At 63.1% G+C, this 16,946-nt stretch overlaps 3 protein-coding genes across 8 annotated transcripts in view; 2 read left to right on the top strand and 1 right to left on the bottom strand.

The window, feature by feature from the left end:
• Positions 1-4,585, top strand: part of RAD9A (RAD9 checkpoint clamp component A) — a 44,496-nt gene extending 39,911 nt beyond the window's left edge. For 3 of the 4 annotated variants that reach the window (XM_037517474.2, XM_037517475.2, XM_037517473.2), the window contains 9 exons: positions 179-307; positions 710-824; positions 908-1,007; positions 2,809-2,918; positions 3,003-3,112; positions 3,198-3,262; positions 3,346-3,483; positions 4,191-4,404; positions 4,481-4,585. In XM_037517474.2, coding sequence (XP_037373371.1) covers positions 179-307; positions 710-824; positions 908-1,007; positions 2,809-2,918; positions 3,003-3,112; positions 3,198-3,262; positions 3,346-3,483; positions 4,191-4,404; positions 4,481-4,576 — 1,077 coding nt within the window. In that variant the 3' untranslated portion in view covers positions 4,577-4,585. The remainder of the gene's footprint in view (positions 1-178; positions 308-709; positions 825-907; positions 1,008-2,808; positions 2,919-3,002; positions 3,113-3,197; positions 3,263-3,345; positions 3,484-4,190; positions 4,405-4,480) is intronic. The other variant, XM_054697445.1, reaches the window with a different exon arrangement.
• Positions 4,586-4,626: 41 nt separating this feature from the next.
• Positions 4,627-14,640, top strand: TBC1D10C (TBC1 domain family member 10C). 3 transcript variants are annotated; one of them, XM_054697444.1, is made up of 10 exons: positions 4,627-4,654; positions 9,075-9,253; positions 9,893-9,992; positions 10,207-10,314; positions 10,398-10,504; positions 10,701-10,815; positions 11,424-11,489; positions 11,603-11,792; positions 13,316-13,470; positions 13,767-14,640. In XM_054697444.1, exons 2-10 carry the CDS (start codon positions 9,102-9,104, stop codon positions 14,103-14,105), a joined length of 1,332 nt encoding a protein of 443 aa, XP_054553419.1. In that variant the 5' UTR covers positions 4,627-4,654; positions 9,075-9,101; the 3' UTR covers positions 14,106-14,640. The 3 variants fall into 3 exon arrangements, with proteins under 3 accessions (XP_054553419.1, XP_037373368.1, XP_037373369.1); XM_037517471.2 differs by lacking the exon at positions 4,627-4,654 and adding an exon at positions 8,529-8,799; XM_037517472.2 differs by lacking the exon at positions 4,627-4,654 and adding an exon at positions 8,529-8,803.
• PPP1CA (protein phosphatase 1 catalytic subunit alpha) lies at positions 5,089-8,092 on the bottom strand. Its single transcript, XM_037517476.2, has 7 exons — positions 7,962-8,092; positions 7,322-7,453; positions 6,970-7,200; positions 6,387-6,491; positions 5,841-6,064; positions 5,625-5,759; positions 5,089-5,537 (listed from the first exon to the last, which is right to left on the bottom strand). Exons 1-7 carry the CDS (start codon positions 8,014-8,016, stop codon positions 5,427-5,429), a joined length of 993 nt encoding a protein of 330 aa, XP_037373373.1. The 5' UTR covers positions 8,017-8,092; the 3' UTR covers positions 5,089-5,426.
• Positions 14,641-16,946: the final 2,306 nt, after the last annotated feature.

Genomic DNA, 16,946 nt, shown 5'->3' with positions numbered 1-16,946 from the left:
GCAGTGGCCTCTGACGTGCTCGGTGGAGCAGTGCTGAGGCGGGGGGCAGGCCCGGTGGAGCGGGCCCCTCCGACAGGGAGCAGAGGGAGGGGTCACCAGGTGGAGCCCGCGCATCAGCCAAAGCCCCGGCGCTGGCCCTGCCCCTCACCGCATCCCTCTCCTGCTTTTCCTGGCCCAGCTCTCCCTCCGGACCGTGAACTCCTCCCGCTCGGCCTATGCTTGCTTCCTCTTCGCCCCGCTGTTCTTCCAGCAGTACCAGGCGGCCACCTCTGGGCAAGACCCCTTGCGCTGCAAGATCCTGATGAAGGTGAGGGGGCCCCTCGGAGGCGGCACTGCGCGCTCCAGGAACCTCCTCTCTCAGGGTCTGCCCCAGGCCGCTGGGTAGATGTTAACTGGGGAGCTGTGTGCAGGCGTGACCCAGGGCAGGCTGCAGGGAGAGGCGGAGGGAAGACAGCAGGGGCTTGTCGTGGAGCTCTGGAGAGGCTGATGGGTTCTGCCGGGTACTGCGAAGCATAGGGACAGGCAAGCTGGTCCTGGGAAGCTGAGCAGGCCCTGGACGCCTAGCTGCAGGGACGGTAAGAGCAAGAGCCTGGAGGCATCAATATTGGGCATGTGGCCGGGCCTTTCCTGGGTGATGGGGCTGAGCCCATGAGGCCGGGGCCCACGTGGGCCAGGAGGCACGCGCTTCCAGCTGCCATCTCCCCCGCAGTCCTTCCTGTCTGTCTTCCGCTCGCTGGCCTTGCTGGAGAAGACCGTGGAGAAGTGCTGCATCTCCCTGAATGGCAGGGCCAGCCGCCTGGTGGTCCAGCTGCACTGCAAGTATGGTGAGTGGGCAGCTGGCTAGTTCAGGAGCTCTGGGGCGTGGGGTGGAGGTCCTGAGGCCCACCGAGACTGTCTGTCCATCCAGGGGTGAAGAAGACTCACAACCTGTCTTTCCAAGACTGTGAGTCCCTGCAGGCTGTTTTCGATCCCGCCTTGTGCCCCCACGTGCTCCGTGCCCCAGCCAGGTGAGCACAGCCCCGGCCCCAAGTGGAGCCCTGGGCCTCTGGGTCTTCTTTGGGCCTCAGGCATCAACTCGAGAAGGTACCGCCTTTGCTTTCCTACAGGGTTTTGGTGTTTTCTTTTTTTTAAAGATTTACTTATTTATACATACAAGAACTGGGGTACAGGCCAGAGATGTGGGGGGAGGGAGTGGGAGGATTCACCAGACAGAGCAGGGAACAGAACAGGCAGATCGACTGAAATACACTGCTGAGAAGAGCAGTGCTCGAGTCAGGAGAGGTCTGCTGCGCCATATGGGTAGCTCCCTGGCCGGGGATTGAACTCTTGCTACAGTGGCTGTGGATAGCTTCATAGGTTGCGTTTTAACCCCTTGCACCACCAGGGAAGCCCTCCTGCAGGGTTTTGAACTTCAGTTCGCCCAGCCCAGTGGGCTCTCAGGGCAGAGGCCGAAGTGGAGGGGCTGGGTGCACCTCTGCCCTGTTCCTGTCACTGTCTTCATCAGCCTGTCTTCTCCGCTCCAGAGTGTCAGCTCCACCTCCGGCCACTCAGGCCTTTTTCTTTTTCTTTTTTTTTTAAAAAACTATTTATTTATTTATTTATTTATACAAGCACTGGGTACAGTCAGAAGCACGGAAGGGTGAGAGAATTCACCAGAGCCAGAGCGGGGAGCAGAGCAGGCAGACGAAGTACACTGCTGAGGGGAGCAGCGGGCGGCAGGAGAGGTCTGTCGCACCATGTGGGACCCTCACCCGGAGGCTGGGGATTGAACCGCGCTGCAGAGGCTGCGGGCAGCCTCACAACCCGGTGCTCAACTGCTGTGCCACTGGGGAAGCCCTCAGGCCTTTTTCTGATGCCCAGAGGGCAGGTCCCTGGCCTGCCTTCAAATTTCCTTGCACCTACACGGCCTTGATGCTCCCTCTTTAGTCTTTGTGGGTTAGACAAAAACCCTCCCCTGGCTCATCCTTCTGGGAATGCTCCCCTTCAAGGGCAGCCTCTCCCACCTCCTGAACTCCACCTTTGAGGAACCCCGGCCAGGGCAGGAGGTCCTGGTCCAGAAGGGCTGTGCAAACAAGCACCTGCTGAGATGAAGCCATTTGGGGCAGGCGGGGCACTAAGGGGGCCAGATGGCAGCAGGGGCAGAGGTTCCAGGCCTAGGCCAGCAGAGGAAGGCTCTCCTGCCGCCCCCCCTGCCCCATGCAGCCCTCGGGTAGGCTGGGCTTGCTCAGTTTTTAGGATGTAGTAACTGGAAGGGCCCAGTCCTCTCTAGTTCTTCTGGGGCAGTAGTGGGTAGAGGAGGGAGACTGTCACCCCCAGTCTGGACTTGGAGGTCTCTCTTTCTGCTTTACGAGCAATTTTTCCTTTTTCTTATAGGCAGATTCACTTACATGTAAAAGCAGATGCCAGCTCTGCTCCATTTGTCTTGAGGCAGATTCCAGCTGACATTTCATCTGTAAATATTTATCACTGTGCTTCCCTACAAGGATAGAAGGGTTTTTTCCAAGGCAGCATCCAGAGGGGCTGTGGATGTGGCTCCGCACCCCTGAAGGGTCTGGTGCAAACAGCCACCTCCCTGCTGGCGTCCCGGGGACCCGCCCAGCCCTGGCCGTGGACTTCTCTCCCATTGCAGCCTGGGAGCTTTGCTGGGGCAGGGCCTGTCCTGCTTACCCGGGCCTCCTTCCTGGGGCACCAGGCCTGCCCACGACCGTTCTCCCAGAACGTCACCCATGTCACTGCCCTGCCACCGATCCTGAGAGCAAAGCCACGGGGCAGGGCTGGTCTCGGGTGTGACACTGGCCCTCCTCATAGGGTCCTGGCCGAGGCTGTTCTGCCCTTTCCCCCTACACTGGCTGAGGTGACACTGGGCATCGGCCGTGGCCGCAGGGTCATCCTGCGCAGCTACCAGGAGGAGGAGGCAGGTGAGGGAGCCAGACTTGGCTGGGACAGGGAGCAGAGCTGGGGTGGGAGGTGGGGCCCCGGGGCCACCTGGTTCTGCTTCCCAGACAGCACTGTCAAAGCCATGGTGACCGAACTGAGCCTCGGGGAGGAGGATTTCCAGCAGCTGCAGGCCCAAGAAGGGGTGGCCATTACTTTCTGCCTTAAGGAATTCCGGGTGAGGCTCCCCCTCCCCCGGCGCCACCCCCCCCCCCCATCTTCCCTGCCCTGCTTGGGGCCTCACCCCTCTGCCTCTCCTGCAGGGACTCCTGAGCTTTGCAGAGTCAGCAAACTTGCCTCTCAGCATTCACTTTGACACTCCCGGCAGGTAATTCCCAGCAGGGGTTGGGGGAGTTCCAAGTGCCTGAAGCCAAAGGGCTCTGACCTTGCCCTTGCCTGTCATCCATCCAGGCCAGCCATCTTCACCATCACAGACTCTTTGCTGGATGGCCACTTTGTCCTGGCCACCCTCTCAGAGCTGGACCCACCGTCCCAGAACTTGCACTCTCCTGAGCTCCGCAGGCCAGCGCCTCAGCTCCCTGCTCACAGGTGAGTGCTGCCCCCCACCCCCCAGCCTGCCGGCTTCCAGTCCCGCCACCCCCCAGCACATACTTCCTGTCGGCCCCAGCCCCTTGGGTACTCACAGCTTCCAGCCCCATAGGCTCAGCCTTCCCTGTCAGCTGTGCTCAGAGAACCCTCCCACCCAGGGAAGTGTCCCCAAGGTAGGGCTGGCTTCCTTCTCTGGCAGAGGCCTGAGGCCTCCCCTCTGAGCCTCCTCCCAGGCCAAGGAGAGAAAGGGCTGCCGGGGGGTGGGGGGAAGCAGGTGGCTGGAAGGGCAGGTGGGTTGGGGAGGATGGGCCCAGCCTAGTTGAATCAGAGGAAGTTGGGTCTGGCCCCCCGCCCAGCATGTCCCTGGGCCCCAGTGCTCTCCAATTCCTGTGCCCTGGGGAGGTGGGGCTTGGACCCCAGGCGGCCCAGCTCTGGACTTGCTGCTCTCCTCCCCCTGCTGAGGGAAAACCGGCCCCCTCAGCTCCTCCCTCCGGCCCCTACCTGAACTCCCATCAAAGGATTCCAGGCCCACCCCCTCCAGGAAGCCACCACTTAACCCCCCCTCCCCTCTCCAACCAAACCAGGAAGTAATAAAATCCAGAAATCACTGGTGGTCACGAGGCCCCCTCTCCGTCCTCCAAGGTGGGGGCTTGCCTTCGTACCCTCCCTCCTCCTCCTCACTTCCCTGACACCACCTCTGCCTGCAGCGCGCCCCCCGTGGACGACTTTGTTAATGATGACATCGACTCTTACATGATTGCCATGGAAACCACTCTGGGCAGTGAGGGCGCGCGGGCTCTGCCCTCCATCGCTCCCTCAGCCGGCCTCCAGTTCCCTGGTAGCCCCGGCCCCCTCTCGGAGGCGGAGGAGGAAGACGACACCGAGCCCAGTACAGTGCCTGGGACTCCTCCGCCCAAGAAGGTAGGGGCTGGAGGGGGCGGCAGGGATGGGCGGCAGGCAGCGACCTCCGGAACTCACTCAGCCTTTGTTCTTCCAGTTCCGCTCCCTGTTCTTTGGCTCCATCCTGGCCCCGGCGCTTTCCCCCCAGGGCCCCAGCCCAGTGCTGGCCGAAGACAGTGAGGGCGAAGGCTGAGCTGAGAACCGCACGTGTGTCTGGAGGCCCTGGCCTAGGTGGAACTGCAGCCACCCCTCCCCCCAGCACCAGCACCAGGTCTCTGCCCTGGTGAGGTAGAGGCGCGCTGGACTGGCGCCGAGCCGGCTGGCCTTGCTGGCCTCCCTCCGCCCCCCCAGCTATCTGTGACTGGCCTGGGTCCTGTCACCTTCTCCCAGTTCCCAACTAATCATGTCTGAACAGGGATCCTCGCCTTGTGGCCAGGGCTGGACCCTGCTTCCTCTCAGTCCACCTCCCTAAGGAAAAAAAAATCAGTGACTCACCTCCTTTACCAATAGTGACCTGACCCTCCTTCAAACCCCAGGCGCACCTCTGTAGCCTGCACGGCACAGACAGCTCTTGCTTTCCTGGTGATTGTAGGCCCTGGCTCAGATTCTGAGCCTCCGTGGACCCGAGGCTGCCTTTCCCCAGTGGCTGTGGGTGGAGGGGCTGCCAAACCCAGTGTCTGCGACAAGGGAGACAGAGGCATGGCAAGAATCCAGCTTTGACCTTTATTCAAGAGACCAGATGGGTTGCCCCAGGAGCCGGCTGCCAGCCCTGAGGACAAGCAAGGCTGGAGACCCACAATCTGGCCCTGCTTAGCCCTGAGCTGCAGCCTCAGCCCCAGGATCCTGCTTGCAGCCACCACTGGCACAGGCAGAGAGCGCCCTGGGGGACTGGATGCTGCTAGTGATTCATTAAAAAAAGAAAAAATACACCAAGGTCCCATGTTCCCCGTGACAGGTGGGCCTGGGGGCCAGCATAGGTGGCCCTGATAGCCGCATGATTCTGTACAATCCGCCACCTGGGGCAGAGGGTGGACCCACAGAGGCTACTTCTTGGCTTTGGCAGAGTTGCGGGGTGGGGTGATAGGCCGTCCTCCGGGGTTCAGGCCACTGAACTGCCCGTATTTCCCCTTGTTCTTGTCGGCGGGCTTGAGAATCTGAAAGAGACAAGGCTGGTCAGGGTCTCCGAGCAGCATGGAGAGGAAGGCCTGCCGGCCCAGCCCTGCCCTGCCCTGCCCCCCCACCTGGAAGGAACACATCAGCGTCTCATCCACACTCATCATGGCGCCTGCGTTGTCAAATTCGCCACAGTAGTTGGGAGCCGAGAAGAGTGTCACCAGCTGCCGCTTGGCAAAGAACTCGTAGCCGTCCTCGACCACCTGGACCAGGACAGGCTGTCAGCACAACCGGGGCCAGCCCTGGGCCCCCCCTCACCTCACGGGCCAGCACTGCCAGCCCACCTGGTGTGCCCGGCAGATGAGGTCCAAGTCGTGCTTGTGCAGGAACTTGGCCACCACCTCAGCCCCGAAGGTAAAGGAAACGCCACGGTCATTCTCGCCCCAGCCCTGCACATCCTTGTCGGGGTCCGACCACAGCAGATCACACAGCAGCCCCTGGTCAGGTACGTCTGTGGGCCTCATGATACGCCGAATCTGTTCCATCGACTGCAGGTCTGGGGACAGGCCTGGGTGACAAGGACCAGGTCACCACCTCAAACAGGCCTCAGAACAAGCCCGCCCCCACTCCTCAAATGCCCAGCTGGCAGAAGGCATCCCCTGTCTTCTCAAGGCCCTGCCCTCCAGGCAGAGCTCCTACAGCTGAGTGAACCCTCTGCACAAGGACCAGGCTCAACAGAGGACCAGGCAGTGGGCGGCAGGGGGCCACCTGGAAGAAATGACTGCCAAGCCCAGGCAGAGCTGTTACAGGCAGCTGGGAACAGCCCCAGCTGGCCCCGGGCTCGGGACCGTGCCCTGGCTCCCACCTCGCACAGGCCCAGAGCCCCTCACCTCCGTGGCAGCAGAAGATCTTCTCATCCACGATGGCGGCGATGGGCAGGCAGTTGAAGCAGTCGGTGAACGTTTTCCACAGCTTAATATTGTAGCGTCTCTTGCCTGTCCAGAGAAAGGAGGTGGCTCGGGAGGAGGCCATGCGCCCCACCCCTCAACCTGGGGAACTTGACCATTTGGACACATCTGGGAGAGGGGCTGCTGCCTCCCAGGAGACATCCTCAAGCAGCAGTGTCCACAGGAACCCCCTCGGGGTTGTCTCCCTCCCCCATCCACCAGGCAGGACCAGGTCTGGCTTATCTCCACTTGCAGGCAGCGGAGTCCAGTCCAGAGGGGCATCCTCAATGCTTAAATAATGGAGGTACTGGAGGGAGTGCCCTGCCTTCGAACACGGGCAGCCATTCTCAGATCCCTCCCGGAGCCCAGCCCGGTGCCAGGAGGGCAGGGCGGAGAGATGAGAACTGAGGCGGCCTCCACGCGGCTCCTGGTCTGTGAGACACCCTACTCCAGGCCAGAGGGAGGGTCCACTCACTAACAGGGGGCCCCTTTGGGAGCTGGGCCGCCCCAGGCACTGCCCACTCACACTCATCGTAGAAGCCGTAGATGCGGTTGATGCTGGCACACTCGTGGTTCCCCCGGAGCAGGAAGAAGTTCTCCGGGTACTTGATCTTATAGGCCAGCAGCAGGCAGATGGTCTCCAAGGACTGCTTGCCCCGGTCCACGTAGTCCCCCAGGAAGAGGTAGTTGCTCTCCGGAGGGAAGCCGCCGTACTCGAACAGGCGCAGAAGGTCGTAGTACTGGCCGTGGATGTCGCCTGTGACCCAGGGAACAGTCAGCACAGGCTGCAGGCTCTGGAATTGACCCAGAGTTGAGCTCAAGGAAAAAAAGGGAGGGGTGCCATCTCAGGAAGCCAAGAGGCCTGGGGAGGGTCTCACCGCAGATCTTGAGGGGTGCCTCCAACTCCAGAAGGATGGGCTGGCTCAGGAAAATCTCCCTGGATTTCAGGCACAGGCCGCGGATCTCATTCTCTGTCAGCTGCACATTCTTTCCAGGCCTCGAGCCCTGCACTGGGGGCGGCAGGGAGCGTCAGGACCCTGGTCCGTCGGGCAGGAGGGGGAGCGGGCCATAAGGGTGGTCCCAAGGGCATATCTGGGGGCGCGTGGGCCTCCTGGGCCCCTCCTGGCCCAGGGGCAGCTGTTGCTGCTGCGTGTCGGGGAACCTCCGCCTCAAGCCTCCCAGGACGGGGCCGAACTACCCACAGGACACTCCCGAGGGGGCTGCTGTGCGCAGGGGCCTGCCGCGCACACCTCGAGGCGCAGGACCCCTTCCCGAGGACCGGGCTTCGAAGGTTTCTCCCGCGCCCCAGGAGCCCCCGGCCCTGGAGCCCCAGCGCCGCCCCCCGCGGCCCCCGCCGGAACTGGCCCGACCTCCCGGGTGCCCCCGGGCGGGGGGGCCGGGCGGCGGCCGCGAGACCTCGCGGCCCGTCCCCGCCCAGAGCAAGCTGGCCCGGGGGGGGCGGCGCGCGCGACGGCCGGGCCGGGCCGAGACGCGCGGCCGCGACCCCTCCCGGCCAACCTTCCAGCAGGCGCCCGATGATAGAGTCCAGGTTGAGCTTCTCGCTGTCGGACATGGCGGCTCCGCCGCTCCGGCCCAGCAGCTCCGGGCCCGCTCCTGCCTCCCGCCCTCCGGCCGCCTCCTTCCGGCCTTGCGCTCCTTCCGCCGCCCCGGCCGCCCCGCCCCGCCCCGGCCGCCCCGCCCCGCCGCCCCCCGCGCTCTCGAGCGCCCCCGCCGGCCGCCGGGCGCACGGCCGCAGGGGCGGGGCGGGGCGGGGCGGGGCCGAGCGTGGCCCCGCCCCCGGCTCCCCCGCGGCTCGGGGCCCGGAAGTGCCGGGAAGTTGTTTTCGTCCCGCGGAGGCCGCGCGGTCCTTCCCCCGGGGCGAGCGCGCCGGCGCCGGCCCCGAAACAGGCGGGACAAGTGCCCAGGGCAGAGCAGGCCCAGGCCGGGCGCTGGCCAGAGGCCGCCCGCGCGTCGGGCCGCGAGGCTGCTGCGGCCTCCAGCGCCGCCTGGCCCCGGGCTCGTTGCCTGCGGGGCCCGCGGGGTCGCGCGGCGCCGAACCCTGGCGCGCCTGCCGGGCGGCGCGGCCGCGCTGCGCGCGTGTTCAGAGCAGTGCCCGCCGAGGGCAGCACATCATAACCCTTGCTAGGCCCGTGAGCTGAGCGCCTCGTGCGCCGTACCTGGAGGTGGCCCCTCGCACCCCGCGGGCGCCGAGCCTATAGCCACATGGGTGGGAGGGGCCCAGGCTCAGGGGCACAGGGGCAGGGCGGAAGAGGAAGGGGTGACCCCCCCCAGCTTGGGAGGGGCCCCCCAGTGGTTGTTGCTGAAGCCGTGGCTGAAGAGGAAGCGAGAGGAGGAGGTAGGTAGGTGCAGCAGGGAGGTAAGCGGGGCTGGTGGGGACAGGGGACAGTGACCCGCTGAGATAGGTGTGGCCTTTCTGCCAGTCAGGGCCTTGCCCGTTCCCCCCACACACATCCCTGAAGGGCAGAGGGGGCTTGGTGAGATAACCTGAAACCTGAAACCTCCCTCTCTGACCCTGAAACCAGGCCCTGGAGCTGGGGACTCCCGCATTTGGGGCCCACGCCCTGAGCTACTAGAAGCTTCTCTCTCACTGACTCTCCCCACACCTTGCAGCCTGGAGCGGCAGGGGTCTGGGGTGCCATGGCCCAGACCCTGGGGGAGGACCTGGTACAGCCTTTGGAGCTGCAGGATGACTCCAGCTCTTTGGGCTCCGATTCTGAGCTGAATGGGCCTGGCCCTTATCGCCAGGCAGATCGCTATGGCTTCATTGGGGGCAGCTCTGCAGAGCCAGGGTAAGTGGGAAAGGGACGGGAGGTAGAAGGGTGTTGGGATTGCGGGTGGGGCTAGAGTGAGGCACCCAACCTCAGGGTCCTGGGCAGGTCTGGGGCTTCAGCCAGTGTCAGCCCTCCACAGGGTGGAATCCTAAACTGGCAGGGCTAGGGGTGGGGTATCCTTATACATCTCTTTCATTGCCAGTTTCCAAGGGTTTGTACCTGCCCTTGGGGGCTGAACATCGTTCCCCTTTCAGTCTCAGATCCTGGCCCAGGATCCCAGATCCAAATCAGAGAACCTACACTGCTCCCCCGCCCTCCCCTTTCCCAGTGTAGACACAGGACAAGCCAAAAGACAGCGGACCAGAAACGGACCTGGCTGCTAGGCCAGGGCTCCAGTTCAATGAGTTGCCCATGCCCTGTCCCTGGACGACAGCCAACCAGCCCTTCCCCCAAAACACACCTACACACCCCCTTCAGTCTCTCCTGCTTCCGCCCACAACCCAGCCACATCCTTTCCTGTCCCCATGACAACCGCTGGCAACTCCTGGGTGACAGGTCGCCCCTCCCCCAGGGCACCCCAGACGTCCCAGGGCTAGGAGCGTGGAGGGTCGCATAGGTGAGCCCCAGTACCTGGACGCCTGTGCCCTGTGTCCCTAGGTTGGGTCACCCTCCTGCAGACCTCATACGCCAGCGGGAGATGAAGTGGGTGGAGATGACTTCGCACTGGGAGAAAACCATGTCTCGGCGGTACAAGAAGGTGAGGGGAGTGTGGCCCGCCTGCCTCTTTGGCCCCTCTCCCTCTGCGTTAATCCACGCACTGACAAAATTACCCTCTGGTGCCTGGCACCTCCTGCCTTCTTTTCCTGCCCCCCAAAATGGCCCTCTGCTCCAGAACGAACAAGCTTGGGCCTTGTTCCCACGATGCAGGGGAGGCTGGCCAGTTGGCCTGACGTTTTCCCTGGCACCTGCAGGTTAAGATGCAGTGCCGGAAGGGCATCCCCTCCGCCCTGCGGGCCCGGTGCTGGCCCCTGTTGTGTGGCGCCCACGTTTGTCGGGTGAATAGCCCTGTAAGCTATGAGGTAAGGGAATTGGCTGTCCCTGGCTGTTCCCCTCGCCCCTCGCTATTCTGAGCCCTCACACCCACCTGCCTGCCCGCCCACAGACCCTGGCCGAGACCCCTGGAGACCCGCAGTGGATGGAGACCATCGGCAGGGACCTGCACCGCCAGTTCCCTTTGCATGAGATGTTTGTGTCGCCCCAGGGTCATGGGTACGAGGCCGGCAGTGCCCAGGGGCCCCAGCCCCTCCAACCCTAGGCGCGTTGGTGCATTCCCCTGCCCTAGCTTTATGTGCTTACATCTCAGGGGATTCAGCCCAGCCCAGGGGCCTGGGGCCTAGACAGAGCACACCAGAGGGTAGGGAAGGGAGGCCTGAGGACTGACTGCTAACGGGGTCTTCTGGCACAGGCAGCAAGGGCTCCTGCAGGTACTGAAGGCCTACACGGTGTATCGGCCTGAACAGGGCTACTGCCAGGCCCAGGGCCCTGTGGCGGCCGTGCTGCTCATGCACCTGCTCCCAGAGGTGAGTGCCCTTAACCCTGCTCCAGAGGCCAGAGACCCAAGGCCCCAAGCCCCAGTGACCCATGATCCTCAACCCTAATGGTCTAGGGTCCTAGTAATCCTGTGCTGGGACCCGTGACACCCGACCTCAGGAATGCTCAGGGGCCGGGGATCCTTGACTCCCAGATCTGAAGGGCCCAGGGACTCACGACTGCCACCATCAGTGACCTTGAAGCCCCATGATCTTGACTTCCTGAACCTGGGACCTTGACCCCTGACCCTTACCCCAGGTACTTAAGAGTTAGGATGTTGTCACTTGGACTTCATGACTCTTGATTCTGAACATGTCACCCCTGACTGCACAACCCCAGGAACCCAGGACTTGAACTTCGGGACCCTCCCAACCCTTGACCAGTGAACCCCACCCTGCAACCCTCAAATTCCATGCCCTGAGCCCAGTGACTTCCAGCCCCCTAAACGCATTGATGGACCTCCATCTGGGCAAACGGGAGACTCTGGATAAGAATAACTGCAGATAGTGTCAGCCCTCCGCTGAGCCCCAGCCCCCTGCCCTGCGCTTCCACCGTGGTCCACTCTGCTGGGCACTCATACCCCGTGCCCACCCCCCAGGAGGCCTTTTGGTGCCTGGTACAGATCTGCGAGGCCTACCTCCCTGGCTACTACGGGCCCCACATGGTGAGTGGCTGGCATGGGGCTAGAGGGTTTGGGGGAGGGCTGGGCTGGCAGGTGGGGACCGCGGGGGCAGAGCCAGGGCTCGACAGTGGAGGTGCTGATGGACATGGCCGCAGGAGGCCGTGCGGCTGGATGCCGAGGTGTTCACGGCCCTGCTGCGGCGGCTGCTCCCTCGCGTGCACAAGCACCTGCAGCAGGTGGGCGTTGGGCCCCTGCTCTACCTGCCCGAGTGGTTCCTGTGCCTCTTCGCGCGCTCCCTGCCCTTCCCCACAGTGCTGCGCATCTGGGACGCCTTCCTCAGTGAGGGTGAGTGGGGAGGTGGGGGTCTGGGGGACGCAGTGTGCAAGGGAGGGGGCACCCCCACTCTGCCGCCCTGCTGGCCTGCGCCTACCCTGGCCTGGGCCGGGGTGCATGGGGTGCTGTGGGCGATGGCGCTGAGCCAGTCCCTCACACATGTACCGCACGGCAGCCTCGTCCCCTGGGCTGAGACCAGCAGAAGGTGGGTGTGCTGGGAGAGTGCCTGGGAGAGGATGGGGGGACCCCAGGGGTGGAGCAGCTCTAGGGCTGTGCAGTGGGGCATGGCCCAGAGCAGGGCACTCACCCCTGGGGAGCCCTCACTGGGGCCAGGCGCTGCTCTGGAACTGATGGGGTGATGGGAGGCAACGATAACCAGGTTAACGGGATAGATACAGATGGTCGAAAGTGCCACCAAGGAAATAAAACAAGCTGTGGCAGAGCATCAGGGCAGTGGTGGGAGGAAAGGGCTGTTTTCAAAGATGCTCTGGTTGCTCCATAGAGGAGGGCAACCTGTGGGCAGGGTGGCGGCCGGGAGGCCTCGAGGGCACTGGCCCAGGATCCAGCTCCAGACGACTGGACAGGGTAGGGTGAGGGAAGGGAGAAGCTGTGGCCAGGCCAAGAGTGGGGGCACCTGGGCAGAGCTAAGCTGGACTCTGGTGCTTGGGGGCTTGGTCCTAGTGCCTGCCTCCCCGCCCCCAGTAACTCATTTGCATCCTCGTCGATGTGGGATGTGTACAGTTGCACCTGAAAATGGTAGGAGTCCGTGTATTTACTGAGCACCTGCTGTGTGCCCACCTGACTAGTCTGGCTTTGAGCTCTGGCCCTCACCGTCCAAGTCACCTACCATGTGCCACCTGCCCTCCAGCCCTGCATCTCGAGAGCGGCCGGGCCGGGGCCCTGTCAGTGGGGCTGAGCTGCCCTCGTCCTGTCAACCCTGGACCAGCACCGCCAGATTTCCCTTCCCGAAAATGAGAACGTTAATAGTTGCTGTTGTCTCTTTACAAGTCACAGTCGTCACAGGGCCTTGAGGTTCCCTAACCACTCTGCTCGGCAGAACGGAGGCTGCCAGGAGGGAGTTCAGTGGCACCTGGAAGGGCCCAAGGTCACCCCAAGAGCCGGCCCAGGAGCGTGCATGCACGCCCGTGTGTGAGCGGGCGTGGTTACACGTACATGTGTGAACTCTGTGCTCCTGGTTTAGGGGTGAGGAGCTGTGTGTGGAATCCAGAATCAGAAAGTCACAGAGCTGAGCTGGAAAGGCCCTGCAGGTTCCGCCTGCCCCTTCCTTGTGGGAACCAAATGAGGCCCGAGAGGGTTTGGCATGAAGCCCCCGTTATCTGTAGCCCCTGGCTCCTGGCAGATGCTCAGCCGGGAAGGGACGGCAGCTGCTGAGACTGACCCTCCAGTGCCTCAGTCGCTCCTCCCGGCTCAGGAGGCACCAGAGTGACAGCAGGGTGGAAGGCATCTGGCGGAGGGCAGGGTCAGGTGCAGAACTGGGGTGCTGGCCCCCTGCTGAGCGAGCCCTTGTCCCGCAGGTGTGAAGGTGCTGTTCCGTGTGGGGCTCACGCTAGTGCGTCTGGCACTGGGCACCTCAGAACAGCGCCTGGCCTGCCCCGGGCTCCTGGAGACGCTCGGGGCCCTTCGAACCATCCCGCCTGCACAGCTGCAGGAGGAGGTCTTCATGTCCCAGGTGTGTGCCCCTGCCCGCCCTCCCGGTGCCCGGCCCCTGCTGCACCATTGGGGAAACTGAGCCCCAGCACAGGAAGTCAGAATGTGGACCCCTCTCGGTTCCTGTCCCGAGAGCAGCAGTGAGCAAACCCCAGGCCTCAAGTGACTTTCGATGGCCCCCTAGCCAGGCTGTCAGGGCCTCAGCCCTCAGCCACTTCCTGGGTTTGTGTGCTGCCCGCCCCGTGGGGACTTCACGGTTTCCTGCCCCCGCCCCCACCCCCAGGCAGGGCAAACTCAACAGCAACTGCCCCCTCCCAGGTGCACAGCGTGGCCCTGTCCGAGCAGGACCTGCAGCGGGAGATCAGGACCCAGCTGGCACAGCTTCCCGCATCGGCGTCCGGGCCACCACCGCGGCCCCAGGCCCGCCTGCCCGGGGCACAGGCCATCTTTGAGGCCCAGCAGCTGGCTGGGGTTCAGGGAAGCGCCAAACCTGAGACACCCCTCATCGTGGTGCAGCCCCCTGAGGAGCCCAAGCGCAAGCCTCAGACCCGTGGCAAGACTTTCCATGGGTTGCTGACTCGGGCCCGGGGTCCCCCGCTCCAGGGCCCCCCCAGGTCTCATCGAGGCTCCACCTCCTTCCTGGACACCCGATTCTGAGGACACTGCACTCAGTGCGCCCAGGTCTCAATCGCCTGAACGATGGACACGAGCCCTGAAAACGGATGCCACGCTTGAAGGCCCCGATCTGGGGGCTCAGCTTCCTTCCTGTGGACTGTGGCATGAACATTGTCGGGGGCCGGGGGCCCTGACCCACATCAGCCCACAAAGCTGTCCTGGCACCTGGGCCCCTGCGAACATCGCAGCTGGTGCTGATAGCGTGTGGGGCTAAGGCCGCAGGCTGGACTTGGGGACCCCAAAGGGCTTCCTGGAATAAAGTCTGACTGTGCAGAAGCCTGGATGGAGTTGAATTAAATGCCCTAGACAGGATGACCCTGGCCCTCACTCCGTTGCTGCCTCTCCCCAAGTCCTAGCTCCCGTAATCTGCCTAGGGGCACGCCCGGCTGCCCGCTGGCTGCCAAGAAGGTGTTTACCAACATCAGGAGCCCATGTGAGCCCTGGCCCAGCCTCTTGGGAGCAGGTAGGCTCCCACATCGGTGGGAGGAGGGCCCCCACAGGGAGGCTGGCCGAGGAGTGGGGCTCTAGTCCCTATTTTGCCCTTCCCCTGGGCTGGTTCAGGACCCCGGGGGTCGGGATGGGGAGGGCCTCTAACCCAAGTCTGCCCCCCACCCATGGTCCTGGTTCCGGCCTCAGAGAGAACCAGGCAGACAAAGACCCAGTGTGCCCGGGACAAAGGAGAAAGGTCCCTCCGGCCCTGCCTCCTCCCGCGCCAGCAGCACCCCTCAGGACTGCCTCCATGGAAACCTCCTACACTTGCTAATTGCTCCCGTGGGTGCCTGGGGTGCCTGGGCCCCGCGCCATCGCCAGGACAACAGGGCTGGTCCCAGCGCAGCTGGCCTCCCCGCTGTGCCCGTCCTGGGTGCTCGTCTCCCTGGCAGGATGGAGGGTGGGTGGCTAGGCAGGGTGGGAGCCGCTGAATGGTGCCGTGTTTGGTCAGCAGTCCCAGTGGTCGAGCTGGAACACAGGCCCGGCCACACTTCAGAACCCAAGTCCAGAAGCTTCTCGTGCCCGGCCCACAGGTTGTAGGCTGCCTGTGTTTATGTGGGGCTCGCTCTGCCGACCATCCCACCCCCGAAGCCTGGAGGAGGGCATCGCAGGGCTCAGCCCCAGCTCTGCCATTTCCCTGGGGAAACTGAGGCTCAGAAAGGGGGCAAACTTGGCCAAGATCTTGCCGCCATGGCCAAGCCAAGATTGCCCCTGCCCCCACCACCCATCCATAGCTATGAACCTTCGCTCTCTGCTCAGCACCCAGCCTGGTCTGCCGGTCTGGGGTTGCCTTTCTCCTGCCCATGCACTCCCTCAGCCCTCGTCCCCCCAGTGGGAGGCAGCAGCTGGGGACCTGTGGCGGGGTAGAGAGCTTCCCAAGCCCTCCCCTTCTCTTCCTCGCTGCACAAAGGCACCTGCAGGTCACAGAATCTTTTTTCAGACCAGCCGCCTCCAGGCACCCTCTCTCTGCAAGTGGTGTTGCTAACCTCTTCAGAGAAAGGGGGGTAGTGCTCAGTGAGGGGGCGTGCCCAGCCCAAGATGATGCGGAGGGGCAGAGCCAGCCTGAGCGCAGACTCCTGTGCCTTCTAGACATTGCCTTGGCCCTTGAGTGGGGAGTCTAATGGAATCTCGGCACCACAGCAGGTGGGGGGCCTATAGCTGCATTCTACCTATCAACTCCCGCCCCCCATGGGCTCAGCTATTTTGCTGGAAGAATAGAGGTGCAGCGGCCTTGGCCCCAGCCCCAGAATCTGTCACAAGGCTGGGAGGGGAGCACGGTGGCAGTGGGTCCCCCTGAAGATAGGCCATGGGCAGAGGGTCTCCAGCTGAGGCTGAGCCAACACCTCGCTGCCCTCATGAGCATTTTCTGGGCAGCTCTCTGCAAGGCCATTATCAACGCATTGCACGAGGAGTGAGCTGGGGGTTCAGAGCAGAGGAGGACCAGCAGCTCCTACCACATCTCTGCACTGGGCAGGAAAAATGTCCTTCCTCCAACCACATACAGCCCTGGGGGGCAGAGGGACAGGACCACTCAGCGGGGCACCCTTGTGCAGTGAGCAACCTGCACAACTGTACTGTGCGACACTGGCAGCCCCAGTTCCTGATGATCTGCCTGCAAAGGACTCAGAGAAGACAAGTCATGCACTTGGGAGCCACCCAGCCTGTGGGGATTGGAGCTGAGATGACCCCACAGGTTAGGCTCCCCCCCCCCGCCCCCCCAGATATTCAGAATGGACTTTTTCCAAATGTATCACCTTGGCATAGGTAGCTAAGGTCGAGCGAAGCCCCACAGGTTTCACTACCTTAACTACCTCAATGTTTAATGATTACCCAGGTTTAGGGCCATCTGCAGAATAACCTTCTTTTGGAGACACCTATCTCATGGCAGGGCATCTGGTCTTTGTCCCAGAAGCCCCCAGGCGTCCCCCCTTCCTTGTCACGTGAGACCCCTCCTCCTCTTTGGTGCCCCAGGCCCTCATCCCGTTTACAGTTCAAGAATAAAAAGCTCTTGTTCTGCCCCATTACAGCCATGTAAATTCTCCATATGTGTGTAATTAAATTGGTTCTTTTTCTCCTACTAACCTGCCTGATACTAATTTGCTTAACCAGCATGAGAAGAACTAGAAGGGTGGGTAAAATTTCCCCAGCACCCCTACGACTTGTCGTTGGCCTGGGTCAGTCCTGGGCACGGGAGTGGTTGGGGGGGAGCAAAAAAGTGGAAGGGCAAATGGACCGGGCCTTGGCCTGAGGAGGGAGGGTCCATGGGCTCCATCTCACACTGCCACCCACCCCAGAGATCCCCACCCCCACCCCCACTGTCCCAGTTCTTCATTC

Source organism: Talpa occidentalis, unplaced genomic scaffold, assembly GCF_014898055.3.
Source record: "Talpa occidentalis isolate TD23 unplaced genomic scaffold, MPIMG_talOcc4v2.1 talOcc4.17, whole genome shotgun sequence".
Taxonomy (NCBI): Eukaryota; Metazoa; Chordata; class Mammalia; order Eulipotyphla; family Talpidae; genus Talpa; species Talpa occidentalis.
This window is presented reverse-complemented; position numbering and strand designations above follow the sequence as displayed.